Source organism: Doryrhamphus excisus, linkage group LG2 (assembly GCF_037039965.1).
Source record: "Doryrhamphus excisus strain RoL-2023G ecotype Guam linkage group LG2, RoL_Dexc_Guam_v1.1, whole genome shotgun sequence".
NCBI lineage: Eukaryota > Metazoa > Chordata > Actinopteri > Syngnathiformes > Syngnathidae > Doryrhamphus > Doryrhamphus excisus.
Window position 1 is genome coordinate 18,518,217 of NC_136358.1, and position 24,508 is coordinate 18,542,724.

The 24,508-nt window shown below is 41.7% G+C and overlaps 1 protein-coding gene across 1 annotated transcript in view; it reads left to right on the forward strand.

Moving 5' to 3' along the window:
* exoc4 (exocyst complex component 4) overlaps positions 1 to 24,508 on the forward strand; it is an 89,899-nt gene that overhangs the window by 44,081 nt on the left and 21,310 nt on the right. The window contains exons 12-15 of the mRNA XM_058077159.2: positions 10,274 to 10,376; positions 10,448 to 10,564; positions 23,107 to 23,243; positions 23,414 to 23,569. Coding sequence (XP_057933142.2) covers positions 10,274 to 10,376; positions 10,448 to 10,564; positions 23,107 to 23,243; positions 23,414 to 23,569 — 513 coding nt within the window. The remainder of the gene's footprint in view (positions 1 to 10,273; positions 10,377 to 10,447; positions 10,565 to 23,106; positions 23,244 to 23,413; positions 23,570 to 24,508) is intronic.

A 24,508-nucleotide genomic window follows, 5' to 3' on the forward strand; every position in this document is an offset into this window, starting at 1 on the left:
TGGCTGGCAGGCCTCCAGTCCAGGGTGTACCCCCTGCGACTCTCGTGAGGAAAAGCGGGAAAAAAATGAATGAATGAATAGGAATAAAAATGCCTTTAAATATAAAATACATTTAAAATGTACATTGGTTTTTGAAGTCAGTGAATGCATCTTGTTTGTGAGTTGGAGATACATACCGCATATGGTGGTGTTAGACTCTGTGGGGATGCTATTGCGGCTCAATCTGCATCATAACAAAGATGCAGCTTGACGTGATGCTGAAAATAACATCATAATAAATTAGGCGCTGTCGTTAACGCAATATGTTTGACAGCCCCGATATCGATGTAACCCTTTTTGATTCATAGAGTCAAACCCGTACGTTCAAACTCCAATATTTGTCTTGCATGAGGCTTAGTTCCCATGAGGAGTACGACGACGTTAAATTGTAACGTGCGTTTCACGCAATGCGACATCACCAGCCTCGAAAAGGGAGACTAATGTTGCTAACGCCGAGGTATTCTCGGCCGCGGCATTAGAGTTTAAAAAAAAAAAAGACGGAGGGCGAGCGTTAGGAAGAAGATGGAGGAGCCGCGGCAAGACTGCGATTTGTCTTTGAGGTTGCGGTGACTCAGCGGCATCAGCTAAACGAGAGCGTCTCATTTCCTGTTGTCTGCAGGAAGCAGCTGTCTCGCCGCTTGCCGGGCGCTCATCAATCTCCACGTTTTTTTAATTGGCCTGCGCTACACTGAGCGTACGCATGCAATAAACAGACACACAAACACAGTCGCATAATAATAATAGTAGTAGTAGTAGTGGACTTAGTTGTATACCTTGTGGTACACCAGAGATTCATAATTTGCTTAAGAATGCCATATGTGATGAAGAGTATTGATCATAAAAGGTGTGTACTTTCATTGCTGACTCGCCATTTTTTTTGTTTATGTGAAGCGACTGGGGGTCAAGCCACAAAACAAGAATACGAGAAGCGTTATCTCACAGCGACAGTCCATTTTGTCTGTCATCCATCTTGGTCCGTGCAGATAGACCTCCGCTTTATATCCCATTAGCTGCGCCGTACCCCAAGGAAAAGCTCCTGATTATGAAGCCAATTTATATCTGCTGCTGTAAGCACGAGGACCCACACACACACATCATTTCCATGGTGCATCTCGACACCCGCTCTTTCTTTTGTTATGCTCTGCACACACACTCACACACACACACACAACAAAGGCAGGGTGCAAACAGCAGGGTGCCAGCTGTAGGCGTTGGTGTTATGTGGGAAGAGCATATGCATTAAACTGCGTGTGAAAAGTCATTTAAGCGAGCGCGGCGTTTTTGTAACGCACACATACATACGCCTCAAACTTTTCCTGTTAATGCTACAAAAACACACAGCAAGCTGACACACTGCCATCTGGTGGTAGAAGCGCAGATTACACAAGCATTGCTGTACCACTACAACAGAGGAAGGTGTTATTATTCATTCATTCATTCATTTGCTTTTTCTTCACGAGGGTCGCGGGGGGTGCTGGAGCCTATCCCAGCTGTCTTTGTGCGAGAGGCGGGGTACACCCTGGACCGGTTGCCAGCCAATCACAGGGCACATATAGACAAACAACCATTCACACTCACATTCATACCTATGGACAATTTAGAGTCACCAATTAACTTAGCATGTTTTTGGAATGTGGGAGGAAACCGGAGTACCCGGAGAAAACCCACGGATGCACGGGGAGAACATGCAAACTCCACACAGAGATGGCCGAGGGTGGAGAAAGACAAAATAAGAAGCCAAAAAGTTACCACTTCCACACAAAATAGGAGGAGAACTCATTCATTCATTCATTTTCTACCGCTTTTCCTCACAAGGGTCGCAAGGGGGTGCTGGAGCCTATCCCAGCTGTCTTCAGGCGAGAGGCGGGGTACACCCACCCTGGACTGGTGGCCAGCCAATCACAGGGCACATATAGACAAACAACCATTCACACTCACATTCATACAATTTGGAGTCACCAATTAACCTAGCATGTTTTTGGAATGTGGGAGGAAACCAGAGTTCCTGGAGAAAACCCACGCATGCACGGGGAGAACATGCAAACTCCACACAGAGATGGCCGAGGGTGGAATTGAACCCTGGTTCTCCTAGCTGTGAGGTCTGCGCGCTAACCACTCGACCGCCGTGCCGCCCGGTGGTATTATTATCAAGCTAATTTGCCTATGCCGTGTGTGCAAATCTTATCGTCCAAATCAAGCATTCAGATTGCAATTTCCCCTCATCAAACTTTTTAATTTTCCTGTTCTTCAAAGCGCTGCCAATTGACCCCCCCCCCCCCCCCAGTGAGAAGCCCAGCGATGGCGTCGCCATCTAATTGATTCAACGCCGACATAAATGTAAGCAAGTGTGTATTGCGCCGCGATAATCCGTGAGAGAGAGTCGATATCGAACGTGCGGTTGAATAACAATTAAAAAAGCGCCATCGGAAGATTTAGCGTCGGGGGCCCCGAGCCAGTGGAAGGGAGCGCTAATGTTGGTTGAAAAACTCATCAAGTGTCTCCATCCATTAAAATCCTTTAATGACTTTGACATTCTTGCTGAAGTGGCTGGGGAGTGCTGCAGGAAAGAATAATTGCAAATAGATAAGTGCTTTCAAGTGTCACCGGATGTTGATGTAGCGGCGTGGACCTCCCAACACACGCCGCTGTGACTCGTCCTTGATGGGCGACAGATCCCCCCCCCTCTCCACTCAGAATCCCTCTTTCTCCTCCAGGCGGTAAAATCAGGATTCAAAACGCAGCACCTAGCTTCATGCCTGCAGGGGGGGGGGATTGTGGGAGATAAAGAAAAAAAAAGTGCTGAGTCTCTCATCGACGCTTACTCTGCACGTCTTTGTCTTTATCCCATTTCTCTTTCGGCATCATTACGCCTCTGCTACCAATGGAGACGGATGATGGGCGCTCGGCCCTTTTTTTCCATTTTAAGAAGCGTTTGTTACCCTTGGCTTACTTTCCAGGAGCGGTGCATGGATTCCGAGTCTCTTCACTGTCCTCGGCCTCTTTAAGCTACCCAGAAAAACAATCTGGTCTATGCTCTCCAATTTTTACACTAAGGAAACCGAGCAGCCGTTGAGCGGGTACATAGCACAGCATAGAGGTAATGCTAATGGTAATGGTAATGGTTTAATTTCATTTGAACATGCATCAGATTACAATTGAATGCATCCCATAATCAGTTCACAGTTCCACATGTCCAAAAGGAGTAGGAAGAAGCAAAGCTTATTAAATCCTACCCCTGTTAACTGTTACATTTGTTCACTTCCTGCTTTCCTAATATAGTTTTTATTTATTTATATTATTTATTTTTTTAATTTTTTTGTCACTTACGAAGTATGAGGTGATATGACATATATATTATATATTTACTATTTATTTATTATTTATTAATTTATTGATATATGAAAAAAATTAAATGGCCGAAAAATGATTTATTAATTATTGAATAATTTTGCCGGGATGAAAGCAAAGCTTATTAAGTCCTACACCTCCATCTGGTACTTTTACAAACAGTAACTGTTACATTTGTTCGCTTCCTGCCTTTCTAATATAATTTCACTTTTTTTTTTATTATTATTTTGTTTTTTTATTTATTTTTTTGTCCCATACCAAAGTATGAGGTGATATGACCATACAATGACATAATGGGTGCCATATTAACTGTCAATATAGGGAAAAATGGACACATTCTGTTGATGACCGATGACCGATCGAAATCGGATGCTAACGAGGTTGATGCCACAGTCTACTACAATATTTTAGTTATATGAATATTATTGTTTCAAAGACTGTTGACAACACAGCTTTTAATGGCGTTTGGGGATGCGTTCCTGGAAATGATTTGTGTCTTGTATCTTCACCGCATTCAATCCCTGGCCTTAGATGAAACGTCAAAAGATGTTTCCCAGCAATCAGCGTTAGAAAGCGAAGGGTTACCTCATTTGCTTAAATTCGCGCTCGGTGTAAACACATAATGGCGTTCAAGACGCCGAGTATCCCTCCGAGCGTACACGCGTGCACCAAACCAACACCCAGGGCGTGACACGGGCAATTGTGGGGCTCCAAAGCATAGACTCTGACATCTGTTTGCTAATGACAGATAATTACATGCTGTCAACCGCAATCACCAGTTGTTGCCCAGGAAGTGGATTTAGAGGGGCGGGGAGGGGACACCGCTACACCTCGACACCTTGAGAAGAATATCAAGTAAATACTCTAGGCCGATTTTGAGAGTGTGGAGTCAACACAATCAATACCGTTTATTCCCGCAAGGTTCTCGCCGGTGCTTGAAATGCATACATTTGCAGTAACAATGCCAGCAAATGGATAATTGGCGCCGAGTCTCATCTTGAAAGTGTTTAAATTTACCTTTGGTCGTGCCGTCGAAACCCTGCATGCTGGTGTTTTATGTGCTGATCGCTGTTCATGATGCTTTGGCGGTCAATGGCGCCCGTTACTGTATTACAACGTTGCTACATGTCAGTGTTTGGCCGAGCGCAATTATTTAAGGTTATTAAGATTTCACACTCAGGTCTGTGTGGTCGCCATAGCAACCCGGCGGATGTTTCTGATGTGTAGGTTTGAGTCGTCCGGTTCTATTATCTGCTGAGTGCTTTTGTCATCAGCTTAGCTTTAGTGCTAATAAACAAAATTGTCCTGACACGGCGACTCCTGTTACATGTTACCTGTTACATGTTGTGCCGTTTTTTTATTGTATTTATTTGATTATTATATATTATAAATTATTCTTATTTATTTTATGTTATTTTATGTATTTTTTTATTCATTTTCATTTTATTTTTTTTAATTATGTAATTTTTTTGTCACATAACCGAAGTACGAGGTGATATGACCATACAATGACATAATGGGTACCATAGTAAGTGTCACTGTCATAGTACTGTAGTAGTAGTAGTAGTAGGTACTTTTACAATCAGTAACTTACATTTGTTCACTTCCTGCTTTCCTAATATAGTTTTAGGGTTTTTTTTTTGTTTGTTTTTTTGTTTTTTTTATTTTGTTTTTGTCACGTACCGAATTATGAGGTGATATGACCATACAATGACATAACGGGTACCATAGTAAGTGTCACTGTCGTAGTACTGTAGTAGTAGTAGTAGTAGTAGGTACTTTTACAATCAGTAACTTACATTTGTTCACTTCCTGCTTTCCTAATATAGTTTTAGGGTTTTTTTTCGTTTGTTTTTTTGTTTTTTTTATTTTGTTTTTGTCACGTACCGAATTATGAGGTGATATGACCATACAATGACATAACGGGTACCATAGTAAGTGTCACTGTCATAGTACTGTAGTAGTAGTAGGTACTTTTACAATAAGTAACTGTTACATTTGTTCACTTCCTGCTTTCCTAATATAGTTTTAGGGTTTTTTTTTCGTTTGTTTTTTTTATTTTGTTTTTGTCACGTACCAAAGTACGAGGTGATATGACCATCCAATGACATAACGGGTACCATAGTAACTGTCAATATAGTGATATATACAGTGCATCCGGAAAGTATTCACAGCGCTTCACTTTTTCTACATTTTGTCATGTTACAGCCTCATTCCAAACTGTATTAAATTAATCTCTTACCTCAAAATTCTACACAAAATACTCCATTATGACAATGTGAAAAAAGTTTTTTTTGACATGTTTTGAATTTATTAAAAATAGAAAACAAAAAAATCACATTTACATAAGTATTCACAGCCTTTGCCATGAAGCTCAAAATTGAGCTCAGGTGCATCTTTTTTCCTCTGATCATCCTTGAGATCTTTCTACAGCTTAATTGGAGTCCACCTGCAGTAAATTCAGTTGATTGGACATGATTTGGAAATATAATAACTGTCTATATAAGGTCCCACAGTTGACTGTGCATGTCAGAGCACAAACACCAAGCATGAAGTCAAAAGAACTGTCTGTAGACCTGCGAGACAGGATTGTCTTGAGGCACAAATCTGGGGAAGGATACAGAAACATTTCTGCTGCTTTGAAGGTTCCAATGAGCACAGTGGCCTCCATTATTCGTAAATGGAAGACGTTTGGAACCACCAGGACTCTTCCTAGAGCTGGCCGGCCTTCTAAACTGAGCGATCGGGGAAGAAGGGCCTTAGTCAGGGAGGTGACCAAGGCCCCGATGGTCACTCTGTCAGAGCTCCAGTGTTCCTCTGTGGAGAGAGGAGAGCCTTCCAGAAGGACAACCATCTCTGCAGCAATCCACCAATCAGGCCTGTATGGTAGAGTGGCCAGACAAAAGCCACTCCTTAGTAAAAGGAACATGGCAGCCCGTCTGGAATTTGCCAAAAAGCACCTGAATGACTCTCAGACCATGAGAAACAAAATTCTCTGGTCTGGCTTCATGGCAAAGGCTGTGAATACTTATGTAAATGTGATTTTTTTGTTTTCTATTTTTAATAAATTCAAAACATGTCAAAAAAAACCTTTTTTCACATTGTCATAATGGAGTATTTTGTGTAGAATTTTGAGGTAAGAGATTAATTTAATACAGTTTGGAATGAGGCTGTAACATGACAAAATGTAGAAAAAGTGAAGCGCTGTGAATACTTTCCGGATGCACTGTATATATAGCACATCATGACTGGTTGAAGACTCTTCATCCTTGTATTTAGCAACATTTGTTCACTTCCTGCTTTCATAATATAGTTTTTATTTATTTATTTGATGAAAGTCAAAATATGTTTCCCAGCAATCAGCATTAGAAAGTGCTGATCGCTGTTCATGATGCTTTGGCGGTCAATGGCGCCCGCTACTGTATTACAACGTTGCTACATGTCAGTGTTTGGCCGAGCGTGGCGTCAGGCCGGGTAAGTGAATTATTTAAGGTTATTAAGATTTCACACTCAGGTCTCTGTGGTCGCCATAGCAACCCGGGCGGATGTTTCTGATGTGTAGGTTTGAGTCGTCCGGTTCTATTATCTGCTGAGTGCTTTTGTCATCAGCTTAGCTTTAGTGCTAATAAACAAAATCGTCCTGACACGGCGACTCGCCGCCATTTCATCCCAGCTAAGCCCGGTGTCCTCGACTCCTCACTTCCTCGGCTCCTCGGCTCCAGATGGTACTTTTACTGCTCAGGCCCTGCCGTATTACTCAAATGTTATCACCTCTGTCTGCAAAAAATCCATCTGCGTTCACGCACAAACTCGCAGATCCATCATCTTGACGCTCGTATCGAAAACAATGACAGTAATGACAGCCCGAGATGGATCTCGGGGCAAGTCGGCTCGCTTTTAAAGTGGCAACTTTTTGTCCCCAAATCGATTTGTTACAGATGAAGTTGTCAGCAGAAATATTCCCTTGAACGGTGTAGGGTATAACAGTGGGGGGGGGGGTGTTTTTAAGTTGTGTACATATTTATAGAGAGGAGCTGTTTATCAGGACTCCATTGTTTTTTTGTTTTTTTTTTCTCCATTTTTTTCACGACAGCTTTAATTAGGCCACAGAAGAGTTTTCTCCCACTCTCCTCTGCGGTCCAGTTTGGAGAATCAATAAAGGATTTGCAGTCGGTTTAGACAGTCTCTCCCTGATACACAAAAGGCCTCCAGTCTTGCTGACTAATTGGGTGCAAATGCTGGCTAGTGTGCTTGAATGGCCGGAGGCTCAGAGCTAACCAAGAAATAAGTTTTTCCTTGGCGCCAATGAGGAATAATAATAATAAAGGCAAGAATGGCTTGGATGCGGATGTACTGACATGCTAACTTTGCCACGCTATGGAACCTCATTCTGTTCAATTTGAGTCAGTTAACCAGTTTAAAATTTGTTCACTTCCTGCCTTTCTAATATAATTTAATGTTGTTTTAATGTATTTTATAATTTTTTTATTAATTTAATTTTTTAGTAATTTTTTATACATTTTTATTGTATTTATTTATTTCTTTTTTATTTTTTTGTACGAGGTGATATGACCATGCAATGACATAATGGGTACCATAGTAACTGTTCCTGTCATAGTACTGTTACTGTCATAGTACTGTAGTAGTAGTAGAAGTAGTAGTTACTCTATTTCTGTTTACTTACCTGTTACATGTTGTGCCGGTTTTGTATTTTCTTTATTTTTATAAATATTTTATAAATTTTTATTTTATTAAAATTTTTTTAATTGTTTAATTTTTTGTCACGTACTGAAGTACGAGGTGATATGACCATATAATGACATAATGGGTACCATAGTAACTGTCACTGTCATAGTACTGTGGTAGTAGTAGGTACTTTTACAATCAGTAACAGTTACATTTGTTCACTTCCTGCTTTCCTAATATAGTTTTAGGTTTTTTTTTTTTTGGTTTGTTTTTTGTCACGTACCGAAGTACGAGGTGATATGACCATCCAATGACATAATGGGTACCATAGTAAGTGTCAATATAGTGATATATATATATATATATATATATATATATATATATATATATATATATATAGCACATCATGACTGGTTGAAGACTCTTCATCCTTGTATTTAGCAAACATCAACTGCTTGTATTGTTTCTTGAAATGGCTCATCGTTGTGCATTGTTTGAGGTCCTTACTCAATCCATTCCATAGTTTGATTCCACATACTGAAATGCTATGACTTTTTAACGTAGTATATGTGATTTTAGAAATAAGGTGTGTTACTGCTGCATTGAAACCAAATAAATAAATGACATGCATTGCCAGGGCAAATTGTGGTATAGTATAAACAGCGTTTTACAAAACTGCCGAATTCCTAACCATCCGAAGTCCTCGCTTTCCCCTGGCTGGCCTGTGCTTGTTTGCGGTGACGCAACTTTTAGCTCTGCATCATTTCAACTCCTAACAAAAGGAATCTCTCCGCTGTGTCTAACAAGGGAATCTTTCATCTTTGCAGCATTTTCTCCTCACATAACCCCCGCTTTTGTTTTTGTTGTCTGGGGGTCATGCGTAGCGCACGTCTTGTAGGTCACCACAACGCTTTTTTTTTTTTTTTTTTTTTTTGTGAGGCGTTTTGATTTATTTGCGCATTTATATGTGCCGCTCGCTCGAGAAGGCGCCCGCTGTTGTGTGACGTCGCGCCTGTGGCGCGTTCCAGACGAGGTCAGTGGCCAGCGATCCTGACAAACGAGGTGCCTCGGTGAAGCCATACGTTAAGCGTACGACCTATATCTGGACATCTGGGAGGCACATTGTTGATACTTTTGCTTTTCGTTGTTTTATGCATGACCGTTGCATTAGATTGCGATGAGGTCTGGAGTGCACATCTCTCGTTCTTTTGTTTTCATCGGTTTGGTTTGACAGAAATGACATGAATGGGCCTCTTTGTGTGCACACAAAGGTCGGGGGCCACTCTTGCTCTTTTTCTTATGCAATAGTAGTTATGGTAATGGTTTAATTTCATTTGAACATGCATCAGATTACAATTGAATGCATCCCATAATCAGTTCACAGTTCCACAAAAGGAGTAGGAAGAAGCAAAGCTTATTAAATCCTACCCCTCCATCTGGTACTTTTACAATCAGTAACTGTTACATTTGTTCACTTCCTGCTTTCCTAATATCATTTATTTATTTGTTTATTTTAGTTAATTTATTTGATTTATTTTTATTTTTTTATTATTTTATAGTGTCATTTGTTCACTTCCTGCCTTTCTAATATAATATAAGTTTTTATTTTATTTTATTTATTTTATAAATTTTTTATAAATTTTTGTTTTTAATTATTAAATTTTTTGTCACATACCGAAGTACAAGGTGATATGACCATACAATGACATAATGGGTACCATAGCAACTGTCACTTTTACAATCAGTAACTGTTATATTTGTTCACTTCCTGCTTTCCTAATATAGTTTTAGGGTTTTTTTTTTTTAAAAGTATTTTGTTTTTGTCACGTACCGAAGTACGGGGTGATATGACCTGCCTTTCTAATATAATTTAAGTTTTAAAAAATATATATTTTATTATTTTTTTTATTAATTTTTAAGAATTTATTATTATTGTTTTATTTTTGTAAAAAAAAATGTCACATTTGTTTTTTTTTGTGCTTCTGTACTACCAAAGTACGAGGTGATATGACCATACAATGACATAATGGGTACCATAGTAACTGTCACTGTCATATTACTCTAGTAGTAGTAGTAGTAGTAGTAGTAGTAGTTGCTCTATTTCTGTTTACTGACCTGTTACATGTTGTGCTGCCTTTTTTGGTGTTCAAACGCAGTGCCAATTGCTGAGTTAGTAATATTTTGTGACTCTCCTTCTCAGGTTCATCCATGAGATCGAGATGAACATGGGGGCGGGCCAGGTCAAGCAGTGCCAACTCCGCACCTTCCTGACGTACTACATCAACGACCTTTTTCTCAACCAGGTTAGCGATGCAACACACAGACTCCGGTTTTGGCGACACACATCTCAAAAAACTCAAATCCCCCTTACTAGGTGCGAACGGAGATCAACAAGGAAATCGAGGCAGTGAGCAAGGCAGCCGACCCCTTGAAGATCCTCGCCAGCGCCGACACCATGAAGCTTCTGGGCGTCCAGAGACCCGTGCTCCAGGTGAGGAACTAGCATGTTAACAGCAATACCGGCTGGCCCGCATGGCTTTATGCCACTTCTGGCAGTCGGCGGGTTGAGGATCGGAGTGCCAAAGTGCGAATCCCAACAGTTGGTAAATATCCATCCACAGCCCTTCTGTCAGACATGTTGGCGTTTTTGTCCAAATGCCTTTTTTCCCCGCATGCGCGTACACTTTAATTGTGTTTGTTTAGTGAAGAAAGACGCTGTCAAATCGAGGTAGTGCGTGTGTTGTCTTCCATGCGGCAAACATCAGTTCATTACAGCGCTAGTGTGAGGCAGTGGGTGTTTGGAGTTCAGCAGGGTTTGTTTACGGCTCGGGCCCCTCCTTCACGCGAGGAGTGCAGCATCTTGCTAATTATGCTGCTGTGGCTAATGAGCCTTTCTGCTGATAGTGTGGAGCGCAATAAAGCACTCCTTGTGTTTGGGCTTTTTTGGGGGGTTTTAATTGGACTGAATAAAAGAGCCCGGCACAATTCTGCGCTGTGCTTTCACTTCCTTTTTTTTTTTTTTTTTCATTGTAGAATCATTGTTTGCTTACCTGTGTGCGGCTAGTTTTTCATTATGAGAGCCTTTTCCTGTGTTGTCCTTAGGGACGAACAAAATGCCGTGATTGGTGATTGGGGAAATTAATTTTTACATTTTGGCACAAGGAAATCTTTATTACGCCGAGAAATGAAACTTTCTCCAGGCAATCAAACAGGAAGTGCCTCGTTTTCAGTAAAGAAAAAAAGCTTAATGTCGAAACAAAAAGGTACTTGAGGCTCAGAGCTAAACCTTTCAAAACATTCAAATGCATGAGTGAGGTACTAAAGTTACTCCTGGATGCTGATTCACGCTGAGGAAAAACTTCCAAGGTACCACGATGAGAGTGGATGGCAAATTATTGGTGCACAATGTTGCTAGGCAGTTAGCATAATTAGCATGTTAGCCTCACAGTCAGGAGATCGGGAACACCTGGGTTCCATTCTCCACTTGGGCATCTCTGTGTGGAGTTTGCACGTTCTCCCCGTGCATGTGTGGGTTTTCTCCGGGTACTGCAGTTTCCTCCCACATTCCAAAAACATGCTAGCTTCATTAGCGACTCTACTATATTGTCCATAGGTATGAATGTATAGCTGATATTTACAATAATATAGTATTTTACGTAAATATATTGTATAACCGGGCTGTACGGCAGTCGAGTGGTTAGCGCGCAGACTTCACAGCTAGGAGACCCGAGTTCAATTCCACCCTCGGCCATCCGTACAAACGGAGATACAGTATGAACCCTTATCTTGAAGATATCTTGACTGTGTGGGCAACATGCTAACCACTAGGTAACTGTGCGTACCACAAAAACCAAATATAAAACTACAATTTCAAAAGAAATACATTATTATAATAGTACATTAATAAATATTAAAAATATGAATTAATAAGGAGCAGTCCAGGGTGTACTGCACCCGAAGACAGCTGGGATAGGCTCCAGCACCCCTCGTGAGGATAAGCGGTAGAAAATGAATGAATTAATAAATAAATTAATAAGGTGTACAGTGGTCGAGTGGTTAGCGTGCAGGCCTCACAGCTAGGAGACCGGAGTTCAATTCCACCCTAGGTCTATATGTGCCCTGTGATTGGCTAGCTGGCCACCAGTCCAGGGTGTACCCCACCTCTCGCTTGAAGACAGCTGGGATAGGCTCCAGCACCCCTCGCCACCCTCATGAGGATAAGCAGTAGAAAATGAATGAATGGATGTTCATACTTGCTGCACAGCGGTCGAGTGTTTAGCGCGCAGGCCTCACAGCTAGGAGACCAGGGTTCAATTCCACCCCCGGCCATCTCGGTGTGGAGTTTGCATGTTCTCCCCGTGCATGTGTGGGTTTTCTCCGGGTACTCCGGTTTCCTCCCACATTCCAAAAACATGCTAGGTTAATTAGCGACTCCAAATTGTCCATAGGTATGAATGTGAGTGTGAATGGTTGTTTGAATATATGTGCCCTGTGATTGGCTGGCCACCAGTCCAGGGTGTACCCCACCTCTCGCCCGAAGACAGCTGGGATAGGCTCCAGCACCCCCGTGATCCTTGTGAGGAAAAAGTGGTAGAAAATGAATGAATGAATAGTTTTTATTGACTTGGTTGTCTTTTCTTTGTAACAACGTAGTCTGCCGCTTTTTTATCTAGCAAATATAAACTTAAGTCATTTTTTTGTCCTCACCCATGGCTTCCGTGACTGCAGCGCATGATTAAAGATTATGGCAGCTCCGCAGTAAAACCTCTGCCAAGGGTTTCCACTCAGGTAGCAGATGTCTTTGTGTCTACTTTTTTGTGTGCGTGTGTACGTTTGTACAGTGTGAGCTCTCCATCAAGTACGCCAGGTGTTATCATGGAGCGCCACATATGCACACACGTGGCTGGCATGATAACCCGAGGGTGCTGATGGGGGAGAACTCAATATAGTTTCAGCACATTAAACACACACTCGCGGAGCGGGGCTGCAGACACATATGGGAAACCATCGGGGAGCACGCTTTATGGACGCATCTGCTCACTGGAGCCACTGGAGCATGCGCCGACGCCTATGTGAGCAGTGGGCGGTGTTAGCATTTAGCATGTGGTCCCGTCCAATGGGAAACTTAGTGTTTATACGCTCCTGATCACAATTTTAAGACCAGTCAAATCCTGTAAAGATGCTGTGGCATGACATTTAATCGGACGTTCAAGACACTCATTGCAAGTTAACGCTTGATTGCAGTTGTTGCTACTAATAATAAATTATAAAAAGAATAATAATAAAAAGTTTCATTTTAAAACTAAACTTCAGTTTAGTTTTAAAAATAAATTTTAATTAAAATTTTTAGATTTAACATTTTTAAATTAAAATTATTATTTTAAATAAAATTTTAAAATAAAAAGTATTTTTCTGTAACTAAACTTCTGTATTCTGTTGTGTTGTCATATATGTCATGTCATATTTAAATATATTTAAATTTATTTGTTTGGTGATCTGAAACGTTTTAGTGTGGCAAAAAAAAGAAATAAATTAAATCAATATGTACAAAAACAGTATTTTTTCTTATAGGAGATAATTTAAATTGTAATTATTTTTTAATAATTTTGTTATTTAAAAGTAGCACTCAATAATAAAGTGATGTGAGTCAGCAATGCTTTGGGTGCTTTACTCGGGCACTCAATGGCGTGGAACCATACAATAGAGGGACAACATTGTACAAAAACTGAAGCAGAACTGAATTGCACTAAAACTGGTCCTTTTAGAAAATAAAGGTTTGACTTTACGGCCAAAACTGGTCAAAATATTAGTTGCTTGTCCACCGCTATAAAGTGTAAGTTAGCAATCAAAACATTCAATGCCTGAAGTGCAGTATATTAAACCTAAATAACATCAAATTAATTCCAATGAAATAAATAATAAATATGTTCAATATGCTTATTTATGGCTCCATTTTGCAAAGGTTTTTTACTATTGGAATCCTGTGTCAGGTCTGTCTGAGCCAAAGTGACCCAGTGGGAATAACTGCACCGGAGTCAAGGTGAAAGTAAATATCAGTATACCATGCAGCACCGGGTTAATAAGTAATATTGATATGGGGGTTGATTTGACTATCACAAGCCCACAGTGGTTTCCCACAGGACCGCTGTGTATCATGCATGTACAGCATATCAAACAGTAATAATAAGACAATAAGATCTGTATGTTTATATACGTGTAGACCACAAGGACCAGTAGATAAGGTTCATGTCCATAGAGGTGAATGTCCATTCACGTGCTGCCGCTGATAAGCCACAAGCACCCCCCCCCCCCTCCTTTTATGTTTCTTCCATTTGAATCAGATGTTGGAGGAGTCCAACACACGTAGCGGAGAGGTGCTATCTGTCCTGCTTTGCTCTCTTCGCCTCTGATTGATTCATTTAATTAGAGTTAGATGGAGGCAGAATAGAAGCAGAATGTAGGCGAGCTAGGAGTACCGGTACCCTGTTGGATGGCTCCTCAGATTGGCTCCATTTATCATGGTGTAACCCCCCCCCCCACACACACACACACATACAGCAACACCACCCGTACCTCACATAAGCCCCACAGGAAGTATATATTTTTTATGTATTGTATTTTGTATTATTAAAAGGCATATCATTGAATAATAATCATTAAATAATAATAATGATACATTTTTACATTCTAACATTTTAAATGCTGCCTTTTCTTCGTTCGTTTGATCTTCGGTCTGTGAAAAGGGCTATTAAGTTTTCATGTTTTAAGATTTCATGTTATGACCGTCTTCAGTATCAAATCACACATTTGGTCATTTTTAAACACCCACTCGTGTTACCAAATATGGTTCCTTGCCTGAGGAGCTACATCATTTTTGGACCTTATGTCCTAATCCAGTGATTCCCAAAGTGTGGACCGGTATGGTGGTACTGCAGATGGGCCTTAAAAATATGATTCATTTTTGAAAATATTATTTTTTAAATATTATTAAATTAATTATTTAATATAAAAATATTTTTATTGTAAAGTATTGCACGATTACAAAATATATATATATAGGCATAAGCAATAAACTATTGAGTGTTATTGACCTGTCACAATATTTTAGCAACCTTATACAATTTATGATTGGAACATAGGTCTCTGGTCATCATGCCAGTCTTGGTTATGAAAGTTATGAAATTAATTAGAATTAATTAGATTAAAAGTTTGGGCTTCCTTTATCCCCCTGCTTTCATTTTAATCCTGATTCTTAATAATAATAATAATAATAATTATTATTATTATTATTATTATTATTATTATTATTATTAAAAAATAAACATGTAAATAAAATAAAATAAAAAAATAAATTAAAATAAAATAAAAAATTAAAATATATTATTATTATAATAATAACAATCCAAGAATCAGGATAAAGCAGGGGATAAAGGAAGCCCAGACGAAATGCTGTTTTCAGAGCAATTATTCTTATTCTTATTCTTATTCTTATTATTATTATTATTATTATTATTATTATTATTATTATTATTATTATTATTATTATTATTATTATTATTATTATTATGTGCTCTGAGAACACAGCATTTCGTCTGGGCTTCCTTTCAATCCTTGCTCAGGATTGAAATGAAAGCAGGGGGATGCTTTCCTTTCAATCCTGATTCTTGGATTGTTATTATTATAATAATAATAATATATATTTTTTATTTTATTTTATGTTTATTTTTTAAATATAATAATAATAATAATAATAAAGTGCTCTGAGACCACAGCATTTGGTCTATGTACTGTTTATAGGTGGGCCGCGGACATTTTTTAGATTTTCAAGTGGACCCCGAGTCGGTAAAGTTTGGGATTCCCTGTCCTAATCTCTGACCCGAAATGCCTCATGCGATGTCTAAATACGGCATCTCCAGAGCAGCACGTGACACAAACACAACATAGAGCTTCAACCTGTGGAATTTCATACCCATTCATGAAATCCGTTTGTATGCACAACACATTCATCAGCACAGCGGCCATGTCTCTTGATGTCTCCTTATTCGTTTCCTAGCGATGCCTCCAAACTTCCTTTATTTTGCCATCCTCACTATTGAATGTGTGATGGAGCACGCTTTGTATCACAGTCTGCCAACGTTAATGATGTTGACCTTTTCTGTTGCATATTCCCTTTTTACGCCAGAAGCGCCACCTCCCGTAATGACACTGACCTTTATTGTTTGTGATGATGTGTGTAGGAAAGGCTTATTTGTGTGTTGCTTGTTTTGTGTGTGTGTGTGTGTGTGTGTGATTGCTGCCTGCTGATTGCCGACATACACAAATAGGGAGGTGTGTGTGTGTGTTTTATGAAGCCCCCAGCGGGTGCGGCAATCACAACACAATACACCTGTTAGCTGCATCAGCCGTGCCCCGTGATTGGCACTTGAGCGTGAGTGGGAGGGTGAAAAAGGACGATTTTGTACACAAAAACACGCAAAACGTGCTTCAATCTCAGCAACACAACAAGAACATGCGCTATTAATGAAAGGAGTGCAAATTGCTTCCATTTAATATGAAAGCTTTTCTGCAGCACCTGACACAAAGACGCTGCTTTTATACCGGAATACACATGATTACAGGACAGTGGGGACTTGGTTAGCGTACATCTGTTACATAAGGTCCGACTCAAACCAAAACGGACTCTAAACAAAGCGCATTTTCCCATAGAAAATAATGTCAATCCAATTAATCTGCTTCAGATACCCACTGAGTCGTGTTAAAAAATGCATTATCACATTTAATAGATTGTTATGTTGTTAAAACGTCTTTAAATTTGGTTAGTATTTACCACTGCTTATGTCTTGTAATAGCTCTTTCGGACCTTTGACCTGGAACTTGTCTCAACTTCTCATGACTTGAGACTCGAATTCTCATGACTGGAGACTCGACTTCTCATGACTGGAGACTCGACTTCTCATGACTGGAGAATCGACTTCTCATGACTGGAGAATCGACTTCTCATGACTGGAGAATCGACTTCTCATGACTGGAGACTCGACTTCTCATGACTTGAGGATCGACTTCTCATGACTTGACTTAACTTCTCATGACTTGAGAGTCGACTTCTCATGACTTGAGACTCGACTCAAGACTGGATTAAAGACTAACTAGCTTGACTTCTCATAACTTGAGACTCGAGTTCTCATGACTTGAGACTCAACTTCTCATGACTTGAGACTCGACTTCTCATGACTGGAGACACGAATTCTCATGACTGGAGACACGAATTCTCATGACTTGAGACACGAATTCTCATGACTGGAGACTCGAGTTCTCATGACTGGAGACTCGAGTTCTCATGACTGGAGACTCGACTTCTCATGACTTGAGACACGACTTCTCATGACTTGAGACACGACTTCTCATGACTTGAGACTCGACTTCTCATGACTTGAGACTTGACTTCTCATGACTTTGGATTAAAGGCTAACTAGCTCTCATGTGTGCTGTTGTGAAATGAACAGCAGGGCTATTGCTAGCGGAGTCCGTGCACTGCCAACATTAAAGCAGCATTCAATTGTGTGTATTGAGTCTGTGTTGATAAGCACCGTGGCCTGTAACTTGGAGACTTTTATTCCCACTGAAGTGACTCACCCTCCCACCCCGGCCCAGGAGTGTTTCTTTTTCCTCGGCAGCCCTACCTCGGCTCGGTTATCTCGCAGCAAACACACGTGTGCTCCAGGCAGATGTTCTTTTCCTCACCTACACAAAAGGCTGCGCTTTGTCATAATATGCACATTATTCAAATATAATAGAGTTCGCCTGTGTTTGCAGTCAAAACACAGTGACTTCTAAATGTCAGAAACTGCAACCCGGGGGGCGGCTGTGTGCAGCAAGTAGTCCTCTTTTGCCTCTGGAAGTGGGTTTGCAGAAAGAGGAGGGGGGGGGGGGGGCTCCAAATGTCAGCCACAAGCACAAACATGCCCTTTGGTTTTAAGCAGGATGGAAGGTTTGGGCCGATAACGTAACTTTTTCATAGCATCACTTCCAACGTTACCAACAGGGCTATGGAAAATTAGCCTGTCCATGGAGGTGACTCATTTACCGTATTTACCGGACTATAAGTGGCACTTTTTTTCATAGGTTGGCTGTTCCTGCGACTTATACTCCAGAGCGACTTCTAAATGAAAAAAGTGTTTATGTTCCATAAACACTGGACACCTTTTCTGTTCATGTTTATTTTTTGTGTAGCTGAATAACCATTGTGTTAGCATATCTTACACCTATTCAGCCTGTTCTCTATTCTTTTATTGGTAGAACTTGCCTTCCAAGAGGACGTAATGTCTGTTTTGGTCAATTAGTTAAAATAAATTACCCGCAAAAAATGCGACTTATACTCCAGTGCGACTTATGTATGTTTTTTTCTACCTAATTATGCATTTTTGGCCTTGTGCGACTTACACTCCAGTGCTACTTACGTATGTTTTTTTCTACCTAATTTGGCATTTTTGGCCTTGTGCGACTTACACTCCTGTGCGACTTATGTTTTTTTTCTACCTAATTATGCATTTTTGACGTTGTGTGACTTATACTTATACTTATACTTATACTTATACTTATGTATGTTTAGTGTGACTTAAGTCTTTAAGTTTGGGAACCACCAGGGTACACAGACATGGTATTTGGAGATTTGAATACACACAAATATGTATAAAACTGTGTCCTGTCAGTTATCTTTCTGTACATAGAATACAGACAAATCAGGAATATTACACACATACACACATAGCTGTGATTAATTTGATTAACATGTATATAATAGTGATAAATCAAAATAATCCACAGCAGTGATGCACTGGAAGAGTTTGGAAATGAATGTAAAAGTTCTTGAATTTATCCTTGAGTTTCCTCAACTAAGATACATTCTTTATTTGACATTTGCTTAATGAGATGTGGCGATAAATGCATCGTAGTTTTCTACGTGTTTTGCTCCCCATCCATTACAATCATGAACACGAAAGCCAAGAAAGAGATAATTACTATAATGGCTTTTTTTTCCAGAGTACTCCGATTGCACATTTTAACTCCTTGGATTGTTTTAATGCCAGAACGCCATATTTCATTTTGCATGTGTAAGTGTGTTTTGAGTGAGAATGGCAGGAAAGTGTAATAATATGGCAGCCCATCTGCAAGCAGCCAAGTGTGATATTGCTCCTCATCTTTCAATTAGAACACTTACGCAAAGGCGCGTCGGAAGACCCGCACGACAAAAAGAGACATTGTTTTCTTATGAAGTCAATCTCGTGTAGCCGCCGGCGATGCGCCTCTTCGCACTTTTGAAGTGCAAGGCGAGAGGTCAGGGTGGGATTGTTCTTAGTTGCTATGTTTACATAACCATTATAATGCAGTATTTTGTGGTCCAAGTTGGGCATTTTATATGAATATGACGTGTGATGCATATTTATTGTGGTTAACCCCATTGGTCACCGACCCACCTGAACCCAAGATGGCTGTGCCTTGGTTATTTGTTACAAGCTAAATGACTGAACATTTTAGGAAGACATTAAGAAGAGCCGGGCTGCACGGCGGTCGGGTGGTTAGCACGCAGACCTCAAGCTAGGAGACCAGGGTTCAAGTCCACCTTCGGCCATCTCTGTGTGGAGTTTGCATGTTCTCCCTGTGCATGCGTGGGTTTTCTCCGGGTACTCCGGTTTCCTCCCACATTCCAAAAACATGCTAGGTTAATTGGCGACTCCAAATTGTCCATAGCTATGAATGTGAGTGTGAATGGTTGTTTGTCTATATGTGCCCTGTGATTGGCTGGCAACGAGTCCAGGGTGTACCCCGCCTCTCGCCCTTAGACAGCTGGGATAGTTCATCATTTTATAAGGCTAATAGATTAGTAGAAAACCCATCTAAAAATCCCTTTTAAATCCAGCACAAACTGGGTCTAACAAGGACATAAAAACGAGTCACCTGGCAGCTACACTAAATAGTACCCGTCAAACGTACAAACGTCAGTATCGATAGTGATCCCAACTTTTTGCATGTACATCAAAACAATAGCCTATACAGTACCAAGATGTAGAATTGCAGTAAACAAAATGTAGTATTGCACATATTGTACCTGAGTTTCACTTGACTGAATGAATCCTATTGCACATATAAGTCCAGTATTGCACGTTTGAAGCTTATTGTACATACCAGTGAGGTGTGTATTTTAGTAGTGATTGACTTGAAACCATACCTGATGCGGTTCAGCCTCACCTGGATTCTACGTCCTGCGGTCCCCAGCACTGTAAAATATCAATAAATATCAAATATCAATGGAAAACACCGTACAATATACAAAATGAATACCATTGATGCTAATTAACCGCCGCTACCCCAAAAATGTGCATTGTTCAGCCTTGCTATTCCAGATGACTTTTATCAATCACGACACGCCTTTTGTTCCTTATTTGTTATCTAAATTTGAGACTTTACACTTGACAGGACGGCCACTGACTTGTGTAGTCATGTGTTGCAAAAACGCGAACCATCAGGCGTGTTGTCGCGAAGAGAGAGAGAGAGAGCCAGTCTTCCATGTGTGACTCTTCGCCCTGACTTTGATGAATGATCTGTCAGGTCCCCCAACGCTGGCCCCTTCCTGCCTCCCGTTACCCAAGAGAGGGGCGAACTGTGTATATGTGTGTGTGTGTGTGTGTGTGCCAGAAGGCGGAAATCAGCTTGTGTGTTATTTTGGCAGCCTTCTGGTGTCGGTGTGGAGCGGTTTGGTGGGTTAAAACACCGCGACCTTGAGGGGCACCCCATCGCCCCCTTCATGAAGAGGGTTTGGCACGCTTTACACACACACACACAAGTCCACTTCCCATTCTCTTTTTCCACTAAAATCCTTCCTTTTAGTGCATTAATGTAATTCCCACTTTGTGTGTGTTTTTAACTCACTCCACTAAAGGAAACAAGCACTTTTAGCAGCAGCTTGTCGCATTAACAGCCCCTTTTTCTCCCCCACCGGGACGTCAGCTGTGCATCCCTGGTTGCTATTTGGCTCTTAATGACATGCCATCAAACAGCGACCATCCATTTGCAAAGCCAGATATTCCTCTGCGGCGGTCCGTGTTCTAAAACAGCGAGCCGAGCTCCGGTTTCCAGGAGTACTGCGGCAACCACCGGAGTGCATTATGGGTGTTTTTCACTCCACGGCACAGTTGTGTTGACCTTTAAGCATGAATCATTAAGAACGACAATAGTGGACAGCGCATGTTCTCTCCAATGTAATGGTCAAACTAAGATAGAGTAGACATTGAAAAATAAATAAATAAATACTTCCCCAATCGCTTGGCTGATTACTTTTTAATGATTTGTGGTGGCCAAGACAAATGGTTGCGTTAAACGAGCGGAATTAGACGAGGGAGCCCAGCGCTAAGAGAAGCATTCTATTGTTTAGTCTTGTCCATTCACCAGCTTGGACCACCGTCAACTGTCCTTTTCCAGGAACGTTCAGGAACGTCATTTGCTCAGTTTTGCATAATGAATCCCTCATCGTGTTGTCGAAATATTGGAAATATACTTGTGATGCATTATTGCCAAAGGAAGCCAAACAATCATCATCCAGTAAACCTTAACACACACACACACACACACACATTCAACATGTGCCGGAATTTTGTCAGTAAGATTTATGCATTAGGGCAGCATGGTGATCGAGTGGTTAGCACGCAGCTCGGAGACCCAGGTTCAATTCCACCCTCGGCCATCTCTGTGTGGAGTTTGCATGTTCTCCCCGTGCATGTGTGGGTTCTTTTTTACCCCATATCTAGAAATATGATGGAAAACCACAAGTTCATAAAGTAAAATGTATAATTTATTAATTAATTCATTAATTCTCTGCCGCTTATCCTCACGAGGGACGCAGGCGTGCTGGAGCCTATCCCAGCTGTCTTCGGGCGAGAGGCAGGGTACACCCTGGACTGGTGGCCAGCCAATCACAGGGCACATATAGACAAACAACCATTCACACTCACATTCATACCTATGGACAATTTGGAGTCGCTAATTAACATTTTGGGAATGCGGGAGGAAACCGGAATACCCAGAGAAAACCGCGGGTGGGATTGAACCCGGGTCTTCTCGCTGTGAGGTCTGTGTGCTAACCACACAACCGCATTGCAGCTTATTAATTCATATTTTTTAAAATATTTATGAATATAATAATATATAATAATTTATATAACCAAACGACTGCACAGTGGTCGAGTGGTTAGCGCGCAGACCTCACCAGGGTTCAATTCCACCCTCGGCCATCTCTGTGTGGAGTTTGCATGTTCTCCCCGTGCATGCATGGTTTTTCTCCGGGTATTCCGGTTTCCTCCCACATTCCAAAAACATGCTAGGTTAATTAGCGACTCCAAATTGTCAATAGGTATGAATGTGAGTGTGATGGTTGTTTGTCTATATGTGCCCTGTGATTGGCTGGCCACCAGTCCAGGGTGTGCCCCGCCTCTCACCCGAAGACAGCTGGAATAGGCTCCAGCACCCCCCGCGACCCTCGTCGTAATATTTTTCTAAAGAAAGCAACCAAAAATCTATCAATGCTAAAATGCAGTCCTCGCAGCCTCAGCAGTGGTAAAAGTGCCATATTTTTTTTGTTGTTGTGACCCCCCCTTACATCCCTGCAGGCTGTGTGGTCTTCTGCCCCCTCCCCTGCTACAGAGAGGCTATCCACACGGCCAAAACGGCAAAGTATTGTACTGTTTCAGCTTCTCATCCACACGGAAATTACGTTCTGTGTTCCCGGCGACTATTTATTAAGTGCATCTCAACCCTCCAAAAAAAAAAAAAAGTAAATAAAAATACAATTCCAGGATCCTTACCATGTGGACACGGCCTGAATTGTACACCCCTTAGTGTGTGCGGTGCTCGGGCCCCGCCATGGATCATTACCCCTCCCAGTGGAGCGCCTGCACTCTTGGTGTTGCATGTGTCAATGAACTGAGGCAAGCAGGTAACACACTCCATTTCTTCTTCTTCTTCTTCTTCTTCTGTCTCCAGAGCACGGTCGTGGTGGAGAAGTCCATCCAGGATTTAATGAATCTCATGCAGGACCTGAGCGCCTACTCCAACCAGTTCCTGGAAATGGTTTGCGACAAGCTGAAAGAGTACAAGGAGATTTGCAACACAGCCTACAGGTAAAGTAGGACAAATGGCCGCTGGATGCCCTGAATATACCCATGGCGATGATGAACTTAGCCTAGGCTAAGTTGGGCTAGACCAGTTCATACACCCGAGTAGCAAGTGGAAATCAAACTAGGGGTATATTCTGGGAAGAGATTCACTGACTGAATAAATGTGTCCTCAGGGGGATAGTCCAGTGTGAGGAGAAGTTGACCATCAGTGCTTCCTGGTCCAAAGATGAGGACATCAGTCGCCTGCTTCAGTCCCTCCCAAACTGGGCCAACATGGCCCAACCCAGACAGACTCGCCAGAAAAGAGAGGACGAAGAAGACTTTACACGGTATACAGTCATCTCTCGTTTATTGGTTCCGGACTCTGATAAGTGAATTTCCGACCAGTAGGATTATATTAATAAACAGAATATTTTTGTACCAGCCATGGCATCTACGTCCCAGTGGCGAGTCTGTCTGGCATGGCATGTTGTCTCGGCCATGGCATCTACGTTCCAGCCATGGCATGTTGTCTCAGCCATGGCCTGTTGTCTCGGCCATGGCATGTACTTGCCAGCCACGGCCTGTTGTCTCGGCCATGGCATGTACGTGCCAGCCACGGCATGTTGTCTTGGCCATGGCATGTACGTACCAGCCATGGCATGTACGTACCAGCCATGGCATGTACGTACCAGCCATGGCATGTACGTCCCAGCCATGGCATTTACGTCTCAGCCATGGCATGTACGCCACAGCCATGGCATGTACGTCTCAGCCATGGCATGTACGCCACACCCATGGCATGTACGCCACAGCCATGGCATGTATGTCCCAGCCATGGCATGTACGTCCCATCCATGGCATGTACGCTACAGCCATGGCATGTACGCCACAGCCATGGCATGTTGTCTCAGCCTTGGCATGTTGTCTCAGCCATGGCATGTACGCCACAGCCATGGCATGTACGCCACAGCCATGGCATGTACGTCTCAGCCATGGCATGTACGCCACAGCCATGGCATGTACGTCTCAGCCATGGCATGTACGCCACAGCCATGGCATGTACGCCACAGCCATGGCATGTACGTCTCAGCCATGGCATGTACGTCTCAGCCATGGCATGTACGTCTCAGCCATGGCATGTACGTCTCAGACACGGCATGTACGTCTCAGACACGGCATGTACGCCACAGCCACGGCATGTACGCCACAGCCACGGCATGTACGCCACAGCCACGGCATGTACGCCACAGCCACGGCATGTACGCCACAGCCACGGCATGTACGTC